General features: G+C 45.1%; 2 protein-coding genes across 9 annotated transcripts; one reads left to right on the forward strand and one right to left on the reverse strand.

The window, feature by feature from the left end:
- Positions 1 to 7,959: 7,959 nt before the first annotated feature.
- On the forward strand, positions 7,960 to 10,557 carry LOC100821302 (bidirectional sugar transporter SWEET1b). The gene is made up of 6 exons (XM_003568360.4): positions 7,960 to 8,249; positions 8,403 to 8,439; positions 9,085 to 9,180; positions 9,289 to 9,571; positions 9,682 to 9,801; positions 10,128 to 10,557. Exons 1-6 carry the CDS (start codon positions 8,213 to 8,215, stop codon positions 10,323 to 10,325), a joined length of 771 nt encoding a protein of 256 aa, XP_003568408.1. The 5' UTR covers positions 7,960 to 8,212; the 3' UTR covers positions 10,326 to 10,557.
- Positions 10,558 to 12,443: 1,886 nt separating this feature from the next.
- LOC100821602 (F-box protein SKP2A) lies at positions 12,444 to 16,984 on the reverse strand. 8 transcript variants are annotated; one of them, XM_010233048.3, is made up of 6 exons: positions 16,737 to 16,983; positions 15,578 to 15,583; positions 15,292 to 15,504; positions 13,890 to 14,238; positions 13,674 to 13,815; positions 12,444 to 13,166 (listed from the first exon to the last, which is right to left on the reverse strand). In XM_010233048.3, exons 3-6 carry the CDS (start codon positions 15,495 to 15,497, stop codon positions 12,784 to 12,786), a joined length of 1,080 nt encoding a protein of 359 aa, XP_010231350.1. In that variant the 5' UTR covers positions 15,498 to 15,504; positions 15,578 to 15,583; positions 16,737 to 16,983; the 3' UTR covers positions 12,444 to 12,783. The 8 variants fall into 8 exon arrangements, with proteins under 8 accessions (XP_010231350.1, XP_024315541.1, XP_010231351.1 ...); XM_024459773.1 differs by lacking the exon at positions 16,737 to 16,983 and adding an exon at positions 16,587 to 16,730; XM_010233049.3 differs by lacking the exon at positions 16,737 to 16,983 and adding an exon at positions 16,279 to 16,537.
- Between the last annotated feature and the right edge of the window lie 7,537 nt (positions 16,985 to 24,521).

A 24,521-nucleotide genomic window follows, 5' to 3' on the forward strand; every position in this document is an offset into this window, starting at 1 on the left:
TTGCTGCCGGCCAAAGTTGCAAGGAACTCTTTATATAGATGTCCATAAGTCCATTTGGTGACATGGCAATATGCTTGAGATCAATAAACGTTTTGGGGTGGGGTGGGGTCGGCAGGAGATGAACTTGTTTTTTACTCTTATAATGTTGGATCCGGACTTGGTTTTTTGTTTTCTCCAAAGGTGACTTGGACATGTTAGCCGTGCCAGCATCTCCTTCCCCATCGTCAGATGAACCTACTACTTGTGGTATTGGAGTACATGACTACCTTATTTTGTGGGGATAGAGTTGTTTGACTCTCAGAGATTGTGACATGACCGCCGCCGCGAGCTTCGACCGTGGTTTCAACCATCACGGCGTGTCTGCGTCCTAAACCACGCTAAGATCTCGCGACTCGTGTAGTGGCAAACACGCGTATAATTTTTTAAGACAACTATAGAGCTAGGATGATCTTCCTCCCTGCAAGTCTGCATCACAGGGTGCACACATTTAAACTTTATATCCCACCGAGGCACAAATTGATCGTTCATCATAAATCAGGGCCGCTAGGGAAACAACGGGCCTCTCGTTTGTCCCGCTACCTGTTTGCTAACAAAAGGCCCACAATATTTTTGTGGCTAGCCCATTTATCCCACGTGAGCTTAACTAGGAGAAAAAAGGGCTCCCTCCATAAAATTTAGTGGGGCTGCCGGCCGGTTAGGCCATCTGCAATAAGCAGTTACGTGAGTCATTACGTAGAAGAGAGAGAATACACCATTCCATACGGAGTATCGATCACTCCAATAAATGATTTCTTAGGCTCAGTATTCCGTGATGCCCTTGCATTGTTTGTGATGATATATAATTTAGTGGGGCTGCCGGCCCGTTAGGGCATCCGCAATAAGCTGTTACGTACTTACGTAGGTTGTTACGTAGAAGAGAGAAAACACACTATTTCATGCGAAGTATCGATCACTCCAATATACAATTTCTTAGGCTCAGTTCTCCGTGATGCCCTTGCATTGTTTGTGATAATCTAAAATGGAGTTTAACTCTGTGGCCTTGCTCTATCTGACAAAAGAGTGGCTGAGAGAAGATGTGAGGTGGAGGAGAGAAAAAAGGACAGCACAATTGATCCCATTCATTTTGGTGGGTCCCGCATCAACGAATGAGCAAGTTTTCTTCAGCCTACCTTTTTCTTGGTTCCCGAGCTGACGGCGTCTCTTCTGCAACATACGGTTTCTTCCCTTCTCGTGTGCTTTTGCTTGCCACGTCATACTTTTGCTGATGTGTACTTGCATAGTAACGGTTAAGTTTTGTTCCTGGAGATGCCCTTAGACGGCGGGTCGTGCCGGCATGTGCGGAAAAAAATAGCCAGAGTATACCCAGCATCGATGGATGTCGGGCCCTGTTTTGGCATGATAGCTGGCTCCATGGGAGGCGTCGATGGATGTCACACCGTTGATTTTTGAGATCTCTCGCCGGAAGAACCGTTTGGTGAAGGATGCGATGCTTGAATTTCGATAGGTGCGATGCGGGAGTTTGTGAACCTTTTTGGCATGATTTGCGATGTTCGCTTAGTTCCCGACACCCCTGATCTTACGCGGCGGCCTCGGCGTACATGGCCCAATTCCAGGACATGATTAGGCAGCCGTTCGGGGAAATCTTTTTGGAAGTGCTGGGCACCGGAAAAATGCAAGTTTTTCGGTTGGTTGCTGATTCAAAATAGGATTCTGACGGCTAATCTGCTCGAGAAGAAGGGCATCCCTGCGATCCTATTTGCTCCTTATGCTCAAGATCGCCGGAGTGTGCACACCACTTGCTAATCCAGTGCGACGTCGTCAGGAAGATCTGGGCTGGGGTTGCTGCCTGGTCGGGCTGCACTCTGTTTTCGTCGGCTACTTGGACCCCTTCGACCAGTGTTTGGCAGTGGTGGCTGGACAGATGGGAGGTGTCTCGCTCGTCGCTCTGCAAGCTGGCTTGTCGCGGCGCCTCCTCCCTCTTCTTGCTCTCGTTGTGGTCCGCTTGGAAGGAGAGAAATGCTAGAGTTTTCCAGAGAAAGTTCTCCCCGCCTGGCGATGTGAGGCGGTGTGGTGGTGCAGGGCCGGGAACATTGGGTTAGGGAAGCTCCTGTCCGGTGTTGATGATGTTCCTTGATTTTTTTTCTTTCAGAATTATATGCCTTAGGGCAGTCTCCTCCCCCGTAACTTCCCTTTTCTTTTTGCACTCTTTTGTATTCTGGCAATATAATGGCACGCTGTGTCATTTCGTCAAAAAAAAAACCAGCACCGATGACTATCGAGACTCAAATGACATGATACCCAATTGCACAATTGCACGGAACATCATTCTAGTCAGTGCTCAAAGTGAGGACCACCAGTTGCGCTGCGCAGGATGCTTTGACAAATCACGTATACGCACACGGCCATTTTATCCATTTTAGTACCGCGCGCGTGTGCGCAGAGATTAAGTTAGCATGGCCGTCGTCAATGGATCGTGTAGCTTCCCGAGCTTATATGTTACTGTGTGTACCGTATAAATATAACCCTCCGGACAACAAACAGCCGTTTATGATAATCACATTTTTAGGTTTTTAGCCTCTTGCAGAATATGTTAGATTTAACAGATCATGGCCAACTTGCCGTCTTCCTCCATCGTGTGGCGATCGCTTGTGTGCAGTTCCCTTTCAGCCCAAACAACAACTAAACCCGGAAACGCACGAAAGCGATTTGCACAATGCGAGCGTGCGATGGCAAGAGATAACACGTACGTATATTCTCGCCTTAATTAATTTGACGACATAATTACGTGCGCGACGCGGCTAGGAAAAGAAGATTTGGACGCATGCAACATGCGGCAATGCCTATTTGGCTAGTACCGTAGTACGTCGATCGGTAGAGTTAGCTAGAGCCCCTTCATGCATGGCAATATCCAACTCAAATTAACTAGCTTCATCTGTATCCACAAAACAAAATATTGAGAGTAATATATATGCTTTTCTGACCAGGATCAACCGTATGAATCAGGGTGCATTTATGTATCCTTTGCTTATGTAGTCCACCAGGATAACTCAACCTTGTTCGTTGCCATAAAGGGGAGGGAACTGGTGAATTAGCTTTGGAAAGAAATGGATTCAGTCAAGGGCCTATGTGGCTTCATTCAGGCTTTGTTTTCCACTGATTCATGCATGCTCGCATGTACCAGCAAGAGCAGCTAGTGGAGGAGCTTGACAGGAATGTCTGCTGCAACGAAATAGCTCGTACTCCTTCCGTTTCATATTAATTGTCGTTAATTTAATATAAAGTTGTACTAAATCAGCGACAATTAATATGGAACGGAGGGAATATATTTTTTCTAAAAATGAGGAAAAACTTCTGATCTCTGCATCGATCAATGCACGCAAACTTTATATTATTAAAGTCTCAAACATTGTGCACGGTAACAAATAAGTTTGCATCTCATAAGTCAATAAGCTGGAAAATATTACGCCCTTCCAAGCCTATTGCTGGCGCGTCACGCCCAAACCTGTTGAAGAAGCCTATTGCCGGCGCGTCACCCAAACCGGTTGAAGAATTCTAAGCCTATTGCCGGCGCGTCACCCAAACTGGTTGAAGAATTCTCATGCGATCGTATCCAATCAGTTGCACCCAATGACCCAAACTCCAAAAAATCCCTTCCATCCGTCTGATGCAGTAGGGAGACCAAGTACGAATCTAATGCACCACCGCTCTGAGAATAACCTGCCAAAAATAGAAAACTTTTTCTTGTTAAAAAAAACAAATCGTTCCTGCAATGCCAAATTGCGAAACAAATCACACCAGCACCCACAAGGATAAGCGATTGGGGAGATTTTCCCATCCCTAAGCCATTGAACAAACAAATTGGTTATAGAACTAACAGGTACTAGGAGATTGAAAGTCACAAAATCGACTCTCCATACTAAGCTTTCCATGTGACAATCTAAGAAGAAATGCTGGATAGATTCATTATGCTCAAAGAAAACATATTTCTTACAACTATTTCAATTTCATTTAGCCAAATTATCATTTGTGAGCACCGCGCATCGGCAAAGATACTAGGGCAAAAAATATTTTAAGAGGAACTTTAACAGCCCGTTTGGCTCACATCCTTTCATTTCATTTCGTAGAAATGATATTAAATCCAATTTTTGATAGGATTTCATTTGGTTGAATTTGAATTCCGGGTTCAAAAAGCAAGTTTCACTACACGACGTCCCAGTTTTGGAGACAGACAAACTGCCGGGAAAAGTCACTTTTGCTGGCAGATTGCCTGCCAGGATCTACCACTTGGGTTTGTAGAGTGAGAGGCAATTCCAAAAAAATGATGGCTTTTAGAGAGAAATTGGTGTTAGTTATAATGTGATTCCATGGTATGTGAAATTGAATTCATATGACCAAAATAGAATTCAAAATGAATTACAGAATTCTAGGCCCAAATGATGATCGCCAAACAGGTGTACGTAAGCAGTTTTCGAATGACTTTGCGATGAAAATTGCTGCTTTTCAATTTTTTGTTTTGGCATGCCACGTTAACAAGTCGAGGAGACACCAAGCTACTCCCTCTGATTTTAAATTTTTGACTCAAATTTGTTTAAATATGGATGTATTTGTTCTTAAAGAGCGTCTAAATACATGTAATATTTCGACAACAATTTGGGATTGGAGGGAGTAGATGCCAAAATTGCTGCTCAAACACTTTATGCGTGCAAGGATCGCCTGTCACGTACCAGCAGGCTGACCCGGATTGCTTTCCACCTCCCCGCGCCCGTTTGTCTTACTTCACGGCCGAATGCGATCGGAATCTCAGCCGTGTCCCAATTGGGAAGCAGACCGTCGATGCTGGTGATCCAGACGATGCTGATTGCAGTTGGGTGTGTTGCTTACCTGCATATATACCTGCACTGATCGATCAATTCGCTCAAGTGATTGAGTGATGATTGTTCTATCTGGATTCGATTTTCTTGGTGCGGTTGTGCACGTTTCAATTGCGATGGCGAAGGAGGAAACTGTGTTGGAGTGGCCGGACGGGAGAATATTCTGACATTGCCATCACGAATGCAGGTGGTAGATACGTGCATCAATAGAGATTGGAGAGTACCGCTTGGCTTCGACAGGACAGGGTTCGACACAGAGTCGGACGATGTCAGAACTGCTGCAGCTTCAGCCAAAAATCATCTAGTTTTTGATGGATGAACGGATCCAGCTTCTGTTAAGACTGCGAAGAAACTGGTGGCGACGAAATGGCAGCAATTCATTCTCTAGACTTGCATATATGGAGGTCCATCGATTGAGTCAGTTTTCGACGTGACCGGATAAAATTGCCAACTCCTCGCAAAAAGAAAAATGCCACCTGGGCTAGAGAAGACACGTTAAGCCGTTTATGCCGGCATTGGGAAGCTCGGAGTTGCGACGTTACGTGCATATATCCTCACATATTTGACATTGCAAAACGCCAAGAACAGCTAGCTAGCTGACTAGCGGCTTATAATTTGTAGCCTGATCCTTCTGATAATTAAGTTCCAGTGTTCCACCATAGCTTCCTGGCCTTCCTCGATGTCTGACAGCTTTGCAAACATGGGACACGGGCATGGAGTATTTGACGATTTGTTCGTGCTTCGACGAACATCAGTCGTCACTGACGTTATCCGCTGGCGATTCTTGGTGGCTAAGTGTACTTCCGTAGCGCTTATATATAAAACAATTTCATACGTCTTACATACGCGACATACACGCATACGGTATATCTTTACATGTTTCAAAGTTCGATACATGCTCTCAGCCAAAAAGAACTTCGATGACGGACAAGCACATTGTCTGCATTCATGCATGGCTACGTACTAGGCACCCACGTACGTACACGGACGGTAGCTAAACGTGTGAAGCCTGGTGTAAACATAAGTACGTCTTGTCGCTGTCAAACAGTCTGAGCAGTCAGCGCTCGAGTAAAACGCACACACCTCATCCTCATGACAGGCGCATATACTCCTAGAAATAGCGTATGGTCGAAATACCGTCGAAACCTAAAAAGTAGATGAGCTTTTTTTTACCCGAGGCGGGCAAAGGATGAGTTTATTCTCGTTTAACTCATGTATTAATTCTAGCATGCACGGTGATACCTTGAATCACATTTTAATTATTGCAACATTTTAAACAACATTTTGCACACATACTTTTATCTTGAAGACTTGAAGCACGTTTTAGTAATCGATATAGGAATGCAAGCAGGATCCCACTTAACTAATTTGTTAGTTAAAACATGCTCAAAATTTGACTAGAATATTTAGAGTTCGGTCTAGAACCGAGATATAGGCGAAATCTCACTTTCATCCCAAGAAATCGAGGCGATTTGGTGTATTACTCATTAGGATGGACCACATATGCCACGCCTAAGATGTACTGGAGAAAGGTGTATTCCACATGGCAAGTGGACCTAATATATATGTCGAATATCCTCAGTTCATAATTTAGCGTCTTTTATATTTCCCGTTTTCGTGCCATGGATGAAATAGTGTGATGAAAACAATTACTTCCCTTGAATGAAAATAAGTAAAAAGAAGAACGAAACTACAACTAAAGTACTGCTATTTCCCTCGTGTTTAATCGTAAACTAACAACTCGTTGGCACCCATATTTGGGCCTAGAATTCTAGAATTCATTTTGAATTTTAGACCAACTTGTTTGATTGGCACCGAACTGGCCACATGAATTCAGTCTCAAATTCTATGGAATCGCACTATAACTATCCCCAATTCCTCTCTAAAGCCATAATTTCTCAGCAATTGGCTCTCACTCTACAAATCTATGTGGTAGACAAACATGATTTTTGAACCCTGAATTAAAATTCAACCAAATGAAATTCTATGAAAAATGAATTTCATTTCATTTACCAAACGAAATGAAAAAAGATGGATGCCAAACGAGCTGTAAGGGATGTCTTGCCCTATATATGATTAATTACTTTGTTGATAGAACTAATTAAGCTCCCAATTGGAATGCAATTCTTGTAGTTTGAGCAACAAAGTAATTAATCAAGGCCTTTCTGATACTAATAAAAAAAGGCACAAGTAAATTCTCTAGTCTTTTTATGCTCGTAAACTGTGGAAAAAGTATTATTTTTTATTCTAGCTTGAGAAAAAAGATCATTTTTTAGCAGTTCTTTCATCTTGCCCACTGGGAGTTTTATTTTAATTAGGGTAAAAAATGATTTATTTTTACAAAAAAATTATAGGTATTGCTCTGTGAAAAAGGTGCGTTGAATGTCCAAAAACATGTTTGGTGCATATAATTTTGCCATTTAAAGCACATAAAGTTGCTTACTGTCGGCCCTAAGTTCTCTTTTGTGTGAAAATTTACAAGCAATTTCAGACATGGAGTCCTGTCAAGTTTTGTTTGGAATTTTTTACACTTCAATTTTGTTTTGAATATACTGTGTATCTGAGGGAGCAGGTGTTTCTGGGACCATCTAGCATCTCTCCCTTAGCTAGCTATATTCTTCACTCTTCTTTTCTTTCCAAAAGTAAGCATTGGAAAAATATGTTAGATCCTTCCAAACACAAAAGGCAGACCATCTCTACACAACAAGCAAAAAGATACTAGCACCGCAAATATAATCTGTCAACCGTGTCCACTTATCTACTGGACCCCGAGTACCGTCTGGTCCAATGGCAGAAGCGAAATTCTGAATTTGTGTGATGACAATCAAAACAAGATCGTTCTCACATATCGTAGTGCTAGAAAACGTTACTCCTCCATTTCGAAATACTTATCGTGGTTTTAGTACAAATCAACAAGTATTTAAAAACGGAAGGATTACTGTTTGCTGCCCCGGAACTCCACGTCTAACAGGGGCACTGGTGTTCAGGGAGAAGCCAAGATAAGAACGTAATCAATAGGCCGTCACACTCTCCGGTCTCCTCAAGCCCTTACCCTCCTCTCCCTCCAACTCTGGGTTATATATACATACCAAACGACCCTTTAATGTATCCATCCATCCACACACACACAAACACGCACAGCATTGTCTCATTAAGCTGTGCTAGCTTCTTGCTTGTTTGTTGCTGAGGCGTTGAGCACTTGCACGCTAGCTTCACATCCTGAAGAAACAGAGGCCTGGAGGCTGGAGCAGCTCTGTCTTTTCAGCTTGGTTCTGGTTCGGGTTGGTTGGAGGAGAAGCCACTTTCAGAAGTGCAGCCAAGGAGCTGAGAAGGAGTAGGAGATGGAGGATGTGGCCAAGTTCTTGTTTGGGATTTCGGGTGAGTGTTGCTGATCTTCAGTTTTGTGTGGTAGTGATCAGCTACCATATGTTTAATTCTTGTAAGTTTGTTAGTTTTGCTTTGCCTTACTAGTGAATGTTCCCTGATGGGAAGTCCCTTCAACCTAATTACTGCTCGGTTTTGTTGTTTCAGGCAATGTCATTGCTCTATTTCTCTTCCTATCGCCGGTGTAAGTCTTTCATGTATCAGCATCTTTTTTGTGCTCAGTGAATAGTTATGTTCTTAAAAAGAGAGGATGAAAATGGAGGTGCAAAGATAGTAGCATGGTGTTGCTCGATTACACTCCTTTTTTTTCCTTTTGCGGCAGACAAATGCATTTTTTTCCTCTCTTTCTCTTCTCCAGTGAGTCCAGAAATATATTATTTCCGAGGTGAAATTGTAGACTGATCCAAATGCACAGAAACCCATATGAAAGACATGTGTCATCCTTTGTCTCAGGTTCTCTACTAAAGCGGCTATTCACATGGACTACTTCATACATATAATATGATATGATCATAGAAAACAGTCAAGCTAAAATTTGTCTGGCATCTCTTATATATCTTACTCTACTTTTATAATCTATCAACCTAGACTAGAAACTTCCAGCGTCCACCTACGTATATTGCCACCTCCAGTTAATTCCACACGAGTCCTTTTCTTTGTCCGACTCCGGACAATATTTTATCCCTGCTGAGGAAAACACAAGTGCAATTCCACTATTGCTGCCTGAAACTGTCTCACTGATCAACATTCAGGCATGCATGCATGCATAGCTGCTTTCAGCACACATCTAATTGGTTTCTAAAAAAAGCAATATCTTTCTTCTTCACAGGCCAACTTTCTGGAGGATCATCCGGAAGAAATCGACGGAGGAGTTCTCCGGTGTGCCATACAACATGACGCTCCTCAACTGCCTCCTCTCCGCATGGTGAAATTAACCTCTCAAACAAAAGATTCAGACAAAGTTAATAACGGGAGGACAAGCTAATTAAGCACGGTGGGTTGATTGTTAATTATTGTTGTTGTGAATCTGAAGGTACGGGCTGCCGTTCGTGTCGCCCAACAACATCCTGGTGTCGACGATCAACGGCGCGGGCGCGGCCATTGAAGCGTGCTACGTGGTGATCTTCCTGTGCTTCGCGTCGAGCAAGAAGGCGCGGCTCCGGACGCTGGGCCTGGCGTCGGCCGTGGTGGCGGTGTTCGCGGCCGTGGCGCTGGTGTCGATGCTCGCCCTGCATGGGCCGGGCCGCAAGCTCCTCTCCGGCCTCGCCATGGCCGTCTTCTCCATCTGCATGTATGCCTCGCCCCTCTCCATCATGGTACGTATATTAATCTCTCTAGCTTGTTTGCTTGGCTTACAACTCGATTTGTACGTACTCCGTAATTAGTAGTCAATGGATTGGTTTACTTTAATTTTGTATGCATGCAGAGGCTGGTGATCAGGACGAAGAGCGTGGAGTACATGCCGTTCCTGCTGTCGCTGGCGGTGTTCCTGTGCGGCACGTCGTGGTTCGTCTACGGCCTGCTCGGCCGCGACCCCTTCGTCGCGGTAACTACTTCTTCCACGTATACCAGTCAAAGAACTGCACAAGAAGGAAAACTTGTCACTGCACTTTCTGCGCTATGATGCCCTTGCCGGCCGGAAGGTGCACGATATGCATGGACGGTATGCGATCCATGCATGAGTAATGGCGCTGACGGCCACATGCACGCAACGTGTTCGAGTAAATGGGCCGTGCCGAAGAGGCCGGGCAGCGCCCAAGCACGCACGCCGCCCTCGCGTTTTTTGCCCGCCTATAGCTATGTGCTAAAATAAACGTAGTACTACGTGCCTAGCTTGACCGATGCTCTATCTGTTTCTTCTTTGCGTGGCAGGTACCCAACGGGTGTGGGAGCGTCCTGGGCGCCGCACAGCTGATCCTCTACGCCGTTTACCGGAACAACAAGGGCAAATCCAGCGACGGCAAGCTGCAGGGATCAGACGACGTGGAGATGTCCGTGGACGCGAGGAACAACAAGGTCGCCCATGGGGACGACGCCGGTGGCTCCCAAGACGTCCAGCAAGATTCCTAGCTCTAGCTAGATCAAGATGATCCAAGAGACTTGTATACGTTTTTTATGCCATATATCCATATAGTTTCCCATATATTTTTGTACTGTAAGACCCGTGTCCACCCTGTATAATTAGCTAATAGGGGCTTGCCTTTTCCCCCGCCTTCCCCTGTCTGTTTGTAACCTAATGCTGCAACACATGCGTACTGGAGCTACCTTCACAATGGAAATACCGTGGCCTTGTTTTTCTACAGCTGGCGCCTAAGACTGGATCAGTACTAATCAACTTGGTTTTTTGTGAATGCCCAAGAGAGACGAAGCAATGGCACGGTGAATTTGTTATATATTAGCTAATGATTTTATTTTTTTGCTATATAGTGGTACTATCTGTCTATCTCCGCTTCTAAATAACTTTAGCTTTGTCATAAGCCAAACTTCTTAAATTTTAATCAAATTTATAGAAAAATATACTAAGTAACTAGTGGCCGAGCTAGGTTGAACCTCCGTGTTAAGTTATCCGAAAAATAGATAAAAGTTGATAAAAACAACGTACACTAGTGCAAGTATAAATAAACATTCCCTAGTATAAAATCATTGGTCTACTTGATCAGAGCCACCCATGATGAACACATCACCAAATATAAAGCAATGATTTGTATATTAGTGAAGTACCTAACGATTTAACATATCTTTATTGAAGCGCATAAGTGAAAATGCTTACCAAAAGGAAGAGTATAACTTGATACATAAGTTCATCATTGAACAGCAGAGCATTCCGCGCCAGGCCATCAATTCCAAAACAAATGCAACTATAAAAATTTCTTTCAGAAATTCCAATGTAAATCTCCACTTCGCGTTCCATGTCAAATTAATTTATCTATCCAGTCATCAATACAATTTGAAACCCTAGAATTAGTACGGGTGCCCTGCGTGCTGATATGTAGTTTGAGAAATTGAAGAGGTAAGATGAATAATTTGAGAACCATTGGAGAATCATTGGCCGTGCCTAACATAATCCCTTTTTTATGGGAAAAATACCAGTTTTGCCAAGGATCCGAGTGATCCGGCGCGCAAGAGTACTCTTTCCGATTCATATTACTTGTCGAAATATTAGATGTATTTAAACACTTTTTAAACATAAATATATCTATATTTGTGCAAATTTGAGACAATTAATATGGATGGGAGTCAGCAGCAAACAGAGGGGCGCTGGGGAACGCGCTCGTGTTCGAGAGATAGATGGATGGATGGATCGATTCTCCAGAAGTCCAGAACGACCGATATCCTGTCCCCGCGTGGGCTGCCTCGCCTCAGGCCTGCTCGCCACTGGGCTGCGCGTGGACGGAAGGAGGAGAAGCCCGGAAGTAGTTTTGTAGTTGGGCTGTTGGCTGTGGGCTGTAAATGTGGGGTGTCCACCTAAAATATTTGAGTGTGCATACCTTTTTTTAGAGGAACATGATCTTTTCACCCTGTGTCTTGTGCATCATGTTTTGCCAATTCTTCACTTGACTCCTCATGCTAAACCGTCTATGGTGTGCCGACTGCCGACTGCCTCTAGCGAAGAGACTGGCCGAACTGCTACTTCTGCCGTCTCTGCAGGCGGAACGTGGAACCTAGAGACGCCGGTGCATTTGTTGATTTGTTCGTCGCGTGCCCCGTTACTCGTTGGCTCTGGTACCGTGGTGCGAGGCGTCTGCTTGGAAGAACTATGTTGGGTTGGTGATCGCCCATCGAGCGGACGCCAGCTCCATTGCCTCCCGTCTGTTTCTTCAAAGATGGAGCTCAAGAATGGGCTTTTGTCGGTGCACAGGCTCTCAGAAAGCTTCTTTCCCTGAGCTTTCATCTTTTCTCTATCTGGCGGCCCTGCACATTGTTTCTCCCTGCTAATACATGAAAGCCAGCTTTTGCTGGATCTTTCAGGGGGGAAAAAAGAGCCGAACCCTCACACCAGAGATACTACAAAGATTAAGCAGAAAACACTCTGCCTAAAATGTATGCTTGCCTCGCAACCACATTCCATGTTTTACCGCCAGCAGCAAACTATGACCAATAGATTTCAAAGTACTACTCCCTCGGTCCCATATTAAGTGACTTTCTGTTACATGTATTTAGACGCTTTTAAACATAGATACATCCATATTTAGGCAAATTCGAGTCACTTAATATGAGACGGAGGGAGTACATGAAATAAGAAAAAGTCCATAAAATGTTTGCACGAGCTTCTTTAGAGATATCCACTACATAACATACACCATTTTTTCTTGCCAGACTTCCTGAGTAGCATGGGAGAGAAACTCCTCCGGACATTTTGGACTCCATGATCATCAGTTCATCACAAAGAATCCTACTGATACAACAGTCCTACTACATTACATTACCAAGTTCCGAGTTTATGCGCATGTCTTCCTCGAGGTTGGAAATGAACTTCCCTCACCAGGCAGACTGACGTTTACCAGAACAAAGAGCGTGAACACCACGATCAGTAGGCATGGTTGGGCTGTAGGGCTCTTCCAGCACTGCGGAGTCGTTGGATGCCGCAGGCGCAGTGGACAGACGTCAGGCTGAGGCAGCCACTTATGATGAGAGAATGCCTCTCAGGACACGTGTGGAGTGACGGGAAGGAGTCGCAGACCGCCTGAACAGCTGGAGGTGTCAAGGCCGTGCATTGGCTGATGTTCAGGTTTGCCAGCCCCACAATGTCCTTTGAGCTGCTGGTCCTCACTGAATCCCACTTCCCAGGTTTGCGCTTCACGCAGCTGTTTGCAAGGGAATACATGGCACGGTCGGTGATGTTCTGGCAGTAGTACAGGCCCAAAGATCGCAGATGCCGGCACCCACTGGCAAGAGCAACAACACTCTCGTCTGCAGTGAAGGATTAGGTACAATCAGCATTCAATATACTTGGGGAACACTAGGAGAAGTACGACTTGTCAGAATTCTGAAACAGTGACAACAACCATTGCTATCTTTAGGTCCCATAGGTGTTACATTGGATTTTCAAAAGGACTTACTTATTTCTGTTTCAGTGTTTTGTATGTAATAGTTAGTTGAGAACCTATCAAAAACATGTACAAGATGTAATAGCAAAATTTACTATTAGTAGCAATGATTGTCCTGGTTGATTGAATTCCACAACACCGCACAAACAACCGCAAGTTGCTCCTACTATGAGTAAATTAAACTGTAGTGTACATACTGTAAAGCAACCAAGTGCCTCAAAATGTTATTTTCATGACCTAAAATGGCTATCTAGAACATTATCACATCATAATACAAACAAACACACTAACAGCTTTGTTAATTCTCATCAATCAATGAAGAACAAATGGTTATCTAGAGAATCAGCTCATAAACTGATGTGGTAAATACCTGTTATAAGAACACAGCCACACAAATCCAGGGCCCTGAGATCAGGGCAACCTGATGCCAAGCTGGTAACTCCCTCATCTGTGATGTCCTCACACCAACCTAGGTTTAGAGATTGCAGCTGCACGCAGTTACGGGCTATGGCCTGCATCAAGATATCAAGGAATAAATAGAAAAACATGAAAACACTCTAACGAAATCATGAGATCAGAAAAATACCTGCAAAGCTCCGTCGGTCGCTGCCTTCACACACCCACACAGATTTAAGCACTTCAGATTTTGACAGTGGCAACTAAGGTAGATTAAGGCACTGTCACTGAAGCTGGAACATCCACTAATGTTCAGTCTTGTAAGCCGGGGACAACCTTGGGCCAATGCATACAAGGAGCGGTCAGTAAGCCTAAAGCTTCTGCTCAGGTCTAGCTCACGTAGATCATAACAGTAGTTGGAAACAGCCTCTACTGCACTGTCTTCGAGCTGAGGTTTGATTTGGCGAAGAGTGAGAACTTGAAGCTTCGTAAACTTGTGAGCAAGTGATATCATTAAGCTATTCATGTTCTGCTGGCACCTGCAGTTGATACAATTTTTAGTTCCAAAACTACAAATCACCAAAATTATAACTCATTTGTAAGTCTCAGCTGAGCCTGTTAAGTGAAAATAGCAGAAAATAATATCTGAAGAGATACCAAGTTCTAAAAGATATATTACCAATCAAACCAGTAGGAAGTTCGAGAAGGAAAATAAAGTGTTTTTATGGGAAATATCAAAAGTAGACACTGATTGACTAGGACTAAATATGACAAAGAAAGTCACTTATTGGTGTTTGACAGCAAAAAAATATGCAGTCTTTGTAAAATTTACTGACCAATCATCATTCATGATGTTCTACTCTGTTTCACTTGTTTTCTGGTATAGCTAGTGTTATACTCCCTCCTTCTCAGTTTGTAAGGCATGTCTCAAAAATTATAAAGAACCAAGGAGCAGTGGAGCACCTAAGTGCTAGGCCAAGTAGTAATGCAACATGCATTGCCACATCTCTCTTTCATGCATTGGTTGGTTGCACATTGGGAACAAATATTACAAAGAAAATAGTGTAGATGTAATTAAATTTTCTTATTGCCAAAGCAAATGGGCCTACAAACTGAAATTTTTGGATATGATAACTTCCATAAACATAAATTAGCTCCAGAGGGCCAGCAGTTGATTCATACACACAACTGATAAAATGGACAAGTTGCTTTCAGAACTGATAATAACAAAAAAGGATTAGGTGAGAACTTTTCCTCTTTCCAATGACAATCAAACATAGGGCTTCCAGCATCATGGTGCATAAAGAGTTTGCCCATATGGGATTGATTACTTTTTCTAGTGCAAAAATGTGATTGAATAACAGGAAACTGAGTTGAAGACATTGTCGTATCCAAATTTCACTGGTTGAAGAGCTACTCCACCAACGCTTAATAACCAGAGTCAGATTGAAGTATTTCAACCAATTTAACTAAGGGATCTCCTTTTACCTAATGGCTGCAACTGTTGTGTTGAGCAAATTCAGCCCTCTTTACACACAACGAAAGAAAATACTTGTCGGCCTGTACAACTAGACTGAAGGATACAAACTTACCATGAGAGGGAAAGATTAGTGACCCCCCATCCCAATGCATCACGCCAGCCAGTGCAAACACCAGATGCCACAACAATCATCTGATCATCTCCGGCTACAGATATAATCCGCATTAGGAGCTCCATTGGGAGGTCCTTCCAACCTGACAACGTAGGCATAGCGCCACCAATTTCAGCCTGCTCCCTTCCACTGCCTGTAGACACCATGAGGTTCCTGAAGCATGCATCCAATTCCCCATTTAGTGGCTTTCCACTAACCATTTTAAAATATTACTTCAAGCACCAACCTAGTCCTGCAATTACCGGCCATCAAATCAATTGAGTGTAAGCTTATACAAAATTGCAAAATATGGTAAGATTTCTACTTATAGCTTCTTCAGATAAATGGCAATCAAGAAAACCTTATAAGGACCGTGCTAGATTGTTTTGTCGTGCTAGTTTATTGGAAAGGCACATATAAGACCAAAATAGTTGCACGGGAAGGAACCAAAGGTGAGACCTGAAACAGCACGAATCTAGCAAAACTTGTTTCAACACACGAAATTCATTAGACTCAAATTCAATTGCGGTAACGAACCGCCAGATGACCAGGAATCGACATGAGACGATGAGATTGCATATGTACCCCTGTCTTAGGAAAAAAAATAACAGAAAACTTCTCCAAGATAACATGAATGAGGGTCCAAAACAAAGTTACACAGCCGCAACTACGCGAAGAACACGCGAGATTTTCGTCTAGAAAAGAGCACGCGAGGTACTATGAATGGAGATTCTTTTCGTCGAATGGAAGAAAATTCGACGGACATCACGGACAGAGAACCTGAAGACACGGGCGGAGGACCCGGTAGGGCAAGGTAGGGCGGCCGCCCTACCTTGATTTTTGCCTCAGTTACGAATTGGGGAAGATTATGACGGGGAACTAAAGGGTTCGTGCCCTCGTGGGGTGATGGGAGGTCGGGACCGAGAGAATCGAATGGGAGATAGATACCTGCGGTGGAGGAGACGAGGCAAGGGTCTGCGGCGCCCGGCAACGGGATGGGGAGGGAGGGGCGGCGGCGGTCGCGCGAGGAGGAAGATGAGGGATGGAGCGAGCCAGCGAGGGGGGGCGTCAGGGCCAAAGCAATAAGCCGGATGAGCTCAATTGCAGAAATCGAGGCCCTGCGAGGCTAATCCGTGAAAGGGCGGCGAAAAGGGGCACATTGGGGAAGAAAGCCGAAACTTCGGGGGGTGGGAAACAATCCGGCAAACAAGTTCCTTGAAAGTCCAACCAGCTGAAGAAAAAGAAAACAACCCGACCCGGTGGTAGCAGGCGAGGAACGATCCGAAAGAGGCCAGCTAGCTTCTTGCCGCAAGATGCGCAGGGTAATGATCCTCCAAAGTCCAAAACACTCAATTCGGAAGGCACTAACAAAGAAATCCGCCAAAAGAAGAAGAGCCGCGACTCACCCAGCCGAAGGCGGAAAAGCACACGCCGAAAACGGAGCACACGAGGGCCTCTCTCACCGGACCCGGAGCCAAACAGGAGACGCTGCTGGGGTTTTTTAAACAGCGACGCTTGTGGCCAGGACAGCGCCCGAGGCGGAGGGGGAGGCTACGAGGTGGCGAGGAGGAGGAAGAAGAAGGACCAGAAGCAGTGGCGTGGCGTGGCGCGGTCCCGGGTGATCCGGGTCAGCCGGTCAGGACTCAGGAGGCGGCCCTGAACGTGACCGGCCGAGTTTATCTTATACGGACACGGGCGCCGAAGGGTGTGAGCGTGACTCGCTGATGACGATACGGAGCGTGCCAGGCGGATAGGGGATGCCGGCTGGGCGCGACGGCGCGGCCCGGCGCTTTTCCTTCTTTCGCTAGGACAACTCAGCGGGGCGATCCGGACTGGTCCGTTCGTGTTGAAAGGACACGCATTTCCGCCAGCGCCCGCACTTTTAGGTCTGGCTGGAACCATGTCTCTCTTAAATTTGGACCGGTTTTGCGTCTATCTGGACCGAACATGAATCGTACATCTCGTTCTTCCTAACTTCATAGTGGCTCGCCTGTCAGCGACTAGAACAAAGTCGTCCCCTCCCCATTCCTATCTCCCGACTCAGACTCCTGCCCCAGAGCCGTTGTCTATCTAACCACCCAGTCTCGCCGCCGCCTGCCGACATTCGAGTTGTCCCGGTGCGCACCATGGATTCTACGCCGCCGAAGCCGTGCCCGAGTTAAACTTTGGGCTGCCCGCGGCGCCCGCCATGGCCAGCTACGAGGAGTTCTTCTTTCACCATTTCATCGACACATGGTCCAATGAGCTCCGACGACGAAACCGAATTGCTGGTGACTGCGGCTCTTCTCATCCATCAGCACAACCAGAACCAATGTCCAATTCGTAGGGGTTCGATTAATAGCCGTGTGACGGCACTAGACCGCAACAGACAGGCCGACTATTTTCTTCTTTTCAGTGACTACTTCCATCGTGCCAACCCGTATTTCCTGCCCATCTATTCGGGCGACGGTATTGGATGAGGAGGCCGCTGTTCAGGAATCTCATGAAAGGGGTGTCTAGATATGACGATTGCTTCATATGCAAGGCGGTCGCCTGCAGGAGGATTGGCTTCTCCACATATTAGAAATGCACGGCAATGATTTTTGGATGTTGTTTTATGGAGTTGTCGGTGACGCTCTTGATGAGTATTTGTGCATGAGCAAGTTGACATGCCTTGAATCAATGTATAGATTCTGCACTGCGTGGTGGTTCAAGTGTTTGGTCCACAATATCTGAGAGCACTGACAGCCGCAGACACAGCCCGTTTGTTGTCGATCAATGAGTCCAGGGGTTCCCTGAGATGCTTGGAAGCATCGATTCTATGCACTAGGAGTGGAAGACATGTCCATTCGGCTGGGAGGATGCATATATGCAATGGACATGGCGGAGGGTGCATCGTGATTCTTGAGGCGGTTGCATCGCATGTTCTTTGGATTTGACACTTTTTCTTCAGAAGGGCAGGCTTTCACAATGACAAACGTGCTTCAGCGCTCCCCGGCATTCTCTAAGCTTGCAAAAGGCGAAACTCCTGTGGTCAACTATGAGATCAATGGCCACCAGTACAACAAGGGGTGCAACCTAGCCGACGGTGTCTATCATGAGTGATAAACATTTGTGAAGACCATCTGCAGGCCTCAAGGAGAAAAAAGATGCAGATTTGCTAAAAAAAACAGGAGAGTGCTAGGAAGGATGTGAGCGGGCATTTGGAGTGCTGCAAGCTTGTTGGGTCATTGTTCGGCATCCTGCAAGAACATGGGAAGTGGAGATCACCCTGAGGTGATGACTGATTATGTGATCATGCACAATATGATTGTTAAGGATAAGCGGGATAAATCTATCTATGATAAAGAGTGGGATTTCCGTGGAGAGTTAGTTGAACCTCAACCTGAACTTGCATCCTTCCAACAGTTTCTCCATACGCATCTTGAAATTCGGGATCGGACAGCTCACAACCAACTACAAAATGATTTGGTTAAGCATATGTGGCAACATGTAGAAAATCGGTAGAGGATTTTCCATTTGTTTCAATGTTTGAACTATATTTATTTATTTGTACTATTTTGTATTGGATGATTCGTAATAATTCGAAACAGTTGCTTGAAGTTTATTTGCTTATGTGAGTTTGTATCGAATGGCCACAATTGCGAAATGCTTCTCTATTGTCGAACCGAATGGGTGGTCACGTTTAGGGGCACTGTCCGACCCCGACGAATTCAGGCTAGACTCGCTCGGCCGTTTTTCTGTCCGACCTGTGATTCAAACGGACCCAAACAAAAACTTTTGGACACCAATTTGGGTCTCCGTGATGGAGTTGCCCTTGAAAGACAAATCAGGGCGGCTGCTGCCGTGCCGTCCGTGGAATCGGTCGCCGAACGGATGAGTTCCCTGGCTAGCATTCGCCCTCGTTTTCCTCATGTGGCGCGCGCGTCTCCAATGTTCACGTCTCATTGGTCCATGCTCTGTTACGGCTGAAGATACTCGGCCGTATGTCATGTTTGATGATGTAAGATAAGCTTGTGCAGTGGTGATCGAAATGTGGCTGTGGCCTGTGCTCTTGTCACTGTGTGTCGTCGTGGCAAGGCTCGGCAGCCAGCTGCTTTGTCCATGGTGAGTATACAGGCACACTTGCGTGGTCCGATCGCTAGTAAGACGACAGGAAGATGCACCAAACAGAAGTATGGGTCAAGAATTGCAAACAATCGTACTACCAAAATACTCTTCACTCTGAAAGTGTATCTCAGGAAAAAAAATTCTAGGACTGGGTACAGTTTCTCTAAAACGGAAGTACACTAAAAGTCAGCATCCGTGATGTGGGAAACGAAGAGGACGTATGATCCAAACTTCAAAAAGTGCTATCAGGAGGTAACTAAAAGTTGTTCGTTAGTGATTGTAGTTTGGGCAACATATACACGAGCCAAGGCAGATAATCACTAGGAGATCAGACGGATACGACACATCGTCCGTGACGGCCTGACGGCTTGTCTCGGTTCTTCGCAGCGAGCATGCGGATCGTGAATTCGTGAGTTGGATCAGGACGCCCCATTGACTGATCGACGAGGTAGAAGCCAGAAATAAGCACGGCCTTTTTCTTTTTTGGCGTGTCTATATCTAAGTTGTTAAACTTTTAAGCAAAATGCTTAAATCTAAGTTGACAAATTAAAACCATTGAATTAGTATCTAGATTTCATTTTATTTTATTTTTTTCATCATCCGTTTCGAATATTAAAATATAAATCATATCTGACAGCTGAAAAATCAACTTATCGCTAACAAAATATCTGACAAATTAGGTATAGCAAAAACCTTTTCTTTTTCCCACAGAAAAAGAAATCTTCAAGGACTTTCCGATGGAGCAAGCAAAATTATGAAACGCCTTCTGTCTCGGAATGACCCACTTTCCATGCTTTTCGTAATAAATGAATGAAAGGAATACTGCCGTGCAAGAATAAATACTTTACGTGTCATGCTTGAATGCCAAGAGAACCAGAGAAGTGACTATTGCCGTTCTTCGCCCAGCTGTCTTCGGTTTCTGTCTTTTTCATTAGTGCTGTGCATGACGAACTCAGATGGTTTACTAATAACTGCGGTTTCATACGCATCTAACAAGACACATTCGCCAGGCAATTTGTCAATATAAACCAATCGGATTATTATTCAGGCTGAAGCTATCAAGCATGGCTCCGACTGGCGGGAGCTATATTTTGATGCCCGATGGCTGAGATGACACAGTTTGATAGCTGAGATGACACAGTTTGATAGTGATATTTTTTTTTAGTAAATTTCGCAAAACCACACCTTTGGGTAGTCGTGTCGCTGAATCATAGTTAACGAAAAATCTTTCACAGAATCACACGTTTTGAGTCAAATTGTATCAGTCAGCCCGAAACCGCGCAGTTTTGCTTGATTTTTCAGCGGTGGGGCCCACCCGTCAGACGCCACGTCGGCCCCGAAAACTTGCGGGAGTGAGAAAGAGGCTGGGGTTTTAATCACGGGCTAACGGGTTAGGTCAGGTTGGGGCCGATGTGGCGTACAACAGGTGGGCTCACGTGTAAGAAATCAAGCGAAACCGCCAAATCACTCACTTTGGAGCTGACTGAGACAACTTGATTTAAAATGTGTGGTTCTGTGAACGATTTCCATTAACTGTGATTCAGCGACACGACTGCCACAAAAAATATGGTTTTGTGAAAAAAAAATCCAGGTAGTTTGACAGTGATCTTTGTTTCGCTCTTCCGTGTCCGAAGCGGCCGATGGTCCGTTCAACTGACTTTCTTTTGTTAGGGGTAACTGACAATTCTTAATCCATCGACGGAAGTAAAGTTCCTAATCTGCCCACGATGACAGTACGGTCAAGCTTTGGCTAGTGGAGTATCGTCCAGAGGAATTTAGTTCTCCTGGGGCGGCCGGATGGTGGTCGATTAATAAATTTCCGAGTACTAATCTGTACTGTAACTTGTACTCCTCATTCTTGTTCTTTGCACGCAATCGCTTTTTCTCTTTCTTTATGCTTATGCTCGGATGTATTCTGTTCGGTCAAAATAAGTGACGTGGATTTGTATGGACTAGAAAGAGTATCACGACTGTTGCGAGTGTTTGCGTACGATCGGATATGAATGTTAGAGAGCAACCCATTCGTATTATACGTGTTTTGACTTGTCGCTCCATTAGGCTTATGTAACTCGCGCCAATCCATGCCGAAGAAGTGTTTTTAATTTGCAAGAATTCTTGAGATATCCTTGGTAGATTTCGCAAGGCTACCTTGCTTAAATGAAGATTTCATCCCGTGAGGTAGACCGACGCCTGACGGCTCCATAGCCAACGTGTTATGACTTAGAATGGGCACCGGCCACCGGAAGAGAAAAGGTGGCTTAGTTCAGCTAACCGGTCAACCTCGGCCTACAGTTGCGGGCGTGTCCTTGATTTCGGTAATTTTTTTTTGGACATAGTCATGTCGAAATTAAAAAAAGAAATGGTCGAAATGGACCTTGTGCGCAGCAGGTGCAGATACTCGAGAGAATCCATGGGATCAGACGAGCATCCGGTTCGATCTCTGTTACGGTTTAGGGACTCCTCTCTTATCTTCGGTTCATGTTTGCTGTTCGTTCGCTAGCCTTGATTCATCTATCATTTTCTTTCTCAATGGTGTCTGCGTGCCAGCCCACAGGCTCGGCTTGTCCCAACAACGGGCTGCAATAGGCCCATCCAGAATTCTAGGCCGAGTCCATGGTCCGCAAAACAGAACATCTCGATGCCACAGCCTCCTCCATCCCCAACGAGGCTGCTCAAAGCGAGCGCACAGCTCCGTCTACAGTAGTACATTTCCGTTCCGGAAGTTGCCCCGTCAATAGAATTGTCAGAAATGGCCCCTCATGATAAAAGTGGCCTGGCGGAAACGTCCGGAAGGCGTCACGTCCAATTTCATTGGTGGAAGGTAGTTAACTCCAATTGCATTGAAGAAAGGACCTTAAGTCCAATTTCATTGACGGAAACCCTATGCATGGACATTTTAGGACAGCGGGCATGTCCGATTGATTTTCTTTTTCGTTTTCTTCTTATGTTTACTGATCTGGTTCTGATATTTGTAAAATTTATTTGAAGATCCAAACAACTCCAATCTTTATGAAATTTTGATGATAAGTTTAAAAATGTTATTATCCACTTACAGTAATAGTTTCAATTATTTTGGAGCAAATTTGACTCTGCGATTTATTTGAATTCAAAACTTGTTTAATTCAAAGTTGCTCCAAAATAATCGAAAATTTTATTGTAGGTGGGTAACACCATTTTAAACTTACCTTCAAAGTTCTGTATAGATCAGAGTTCGTTTGAATTTTCAAATAAATTTATAAATATCAAAAGAAGTAGGTGTAAGAAAAAAAAAGGTATAACAATCTTGCGGGCTCATCTCCTCTAAAGTGTCCATGTATAAGCTTTCCGCCAATGCAATTGGATATAAGACCCTTCCTTCAATGCAATTGGATTTAAGTACATTACTCCAATGACATTGGCAAGAAGTGCATCGTGGCGTCTTCCGGACGTTCTGACAGGCCACTTTTTTTGTTTGTTCGGCAGGTGGCATTTCCTGACATTTCCGTTTGGCACGAGGGCCAATGGTGCAAAAATTTCTCCGTCCCGTGACCGTGAACAGTAAAACTACCTGCAAACCTCAATTTACCGAGAAACCAAACGTACGCACCAGCTGTCCAGCTTCAGTAGGCGCGGCAACTACCCCCATCATCGGAAAGAGGCAATTTGCTCATGCCGCACAAAGGCTTCGTACACCGCAGCCCACTCCGTGATGCCGGCCTGCGCTTATTAGACAGGCCTGCGACTGCGAGTACGTGGTACCGGAAAAGTGCATTAATAATAGAGCGAATGTACCTGCTGTCAAAATAAATAAATAGAGCGAATGTACCCACGGTGCGGTTCGGCTCGGCACTGCACGCCGCCATGCTTTGCCCTCCGTAACGCTGTCGGTGCAGCAACACAGCACCGGCTAGTCTGAGCCAGTGATGAGGGATACGAGTAGTACAAATAATGGCTTGCGGGGGGTCCCACCTGTCACAGGTCCGATCAGTCAATGCCTGCTTTGACCTGTCCCCAGTCCTTTGGGATCTATCCTCGCCACAAAGCTCGATCCGCCTTGGAACTTGGTCCGAGCAGCAGTATAACTAGTCCTCGTCCATCCAATATACAGTATGAGGTATGCAGGTATGACAAGATTGTAAATTTAACTAACAAAATATAAGTTATACTATTTCATAAAAAAATAATTAGATTTTTAATCAAATGAACATTCCAATGATATGTTTTTTACGTCATATAATTTATATTTATATTGGGAGGGAGGGAGTACGGTCCTCTTGTCTTTGGAAGGGCTAAACAACGTGTTCCGAGCACTCCGAGCGGCGAGGAGAGATGGACAAAAGGTCCTCCCTTTCGACCCGGCTCACATGCCCCCTCGTTGTTCTCCAAGCGCCAGTACGTAGTACTACATCTCTTGTGCATTGCTCTCGGGACCCTGATTAATCTAATCCTAAACCCCGTAACGCTGTGCCGTAACAGCAGTGTTTATACTAGTAGTACTCCTACTCAATTTAATTAATTCTAAACACCTTGATGCCTACTCCTCGATCTTGTGCGTGCGACATGAGCCATGAGCTAGGCTTCTTCCTGTTGTCTCTGTTCCCCCCATGGCCAGATCTGAATCGCGAGCAGATGCAGCTTGCACAAACCGCAATGGCCTGGCCCTGGCCGCCGGCATGATGAGATGCGAGCTAGTAGCGATCGAGCCCTATTCGATTTGGAAAACGTTATCTCACCATGTGTTCGTTGTTGCTGGCTCACTCTTGTCTTGGCTGCCTTTTGCTGGTAAGGATCGAGGAGCCATGAGTGAATTAGCGTGACACGCACATGCGTGCCCGGTGCCCCACCTTCCAGATTAGCCGAAAGGTAAAAAAAGCACCGGGAATTGCAATGCAGCGAAGAGCGAGAGCATCAGATCAGCGCGTGCCTACGGTCTGGAGTACTAGCGGCTGGCCACCTACGGCCATCTCTGCGAGTCTCTCGTCTAGAATCTAGAACAGTGCCCTTGGATTTACTGCAGGGTGCAGTGCACGGAGATGGCGCCCTCGATGCGCTCTAATTAACGGGCCACGTGATCCCGTTTAGCAAGATGTGCGTGCGCGTGCGTGAGAGAAAGAGTGTTTGTG

Source organism: Brachypodium distachyon, chromosome 2 (genome assembly GCF_000005505.3).
Source record: "Brachypodium distachyon strain Bd21 chromosome 2, Brachypodium_distachyon_v3.0, whole genome shotgun sequence".
Classification (NCBI taxonomy): Eukaryota; Viridiplantae; Streptophyta; class Magnoliopsida; order Poales; family Poaceae; genus Brachypodium; species Brachypodium distachyon.

Bases quoted from the DNA above. Each gene is read 5' to 3' on its own strand.
- LOC100821602 (XM_010233046.2), bottom strand. From the start codon at position 15,551: ATGGTTAGTGGAAAGCCACTAAATGGGGAATTGGATGCATGCTTCAGG. The intron at 14,239-15,291 runs GTAAGTTTGTAT...TATCAACTGCAG, and splicing joins ACTAATCTTTCCCTCTCATG to GTGCCAGCAGAACATGAATA. The intron at 13,167-13,673 runs GTATTTACCACA...CCTTCACTGCAG, and splicing joins TGGCTGTGTTCTTATAACAG to ACGAGAGTGTTGTTGCTCTT.
- LOC100821302 (XM_003568360.4), top strand. From the start codon at position 8,213: ATGGAGGATGTGGCCAAGTTCTTGTTTGGGATTTCGG. The intron at 8,440-9,084 runs GTAAGTCTTTCA...TCTTCTTCACAG, and splicing joins TTTCTCTTCCTATCGCCGGT to GCCAACTTTCTGGAGGATCA. The intron at 9,802-10,127 runs GTAACTACTTCT...TTTGCGTGGCAG, and splicing joins GCCGCGACCCCTTCGTCGCG to GTACCCAACGGGTGTGGGAG.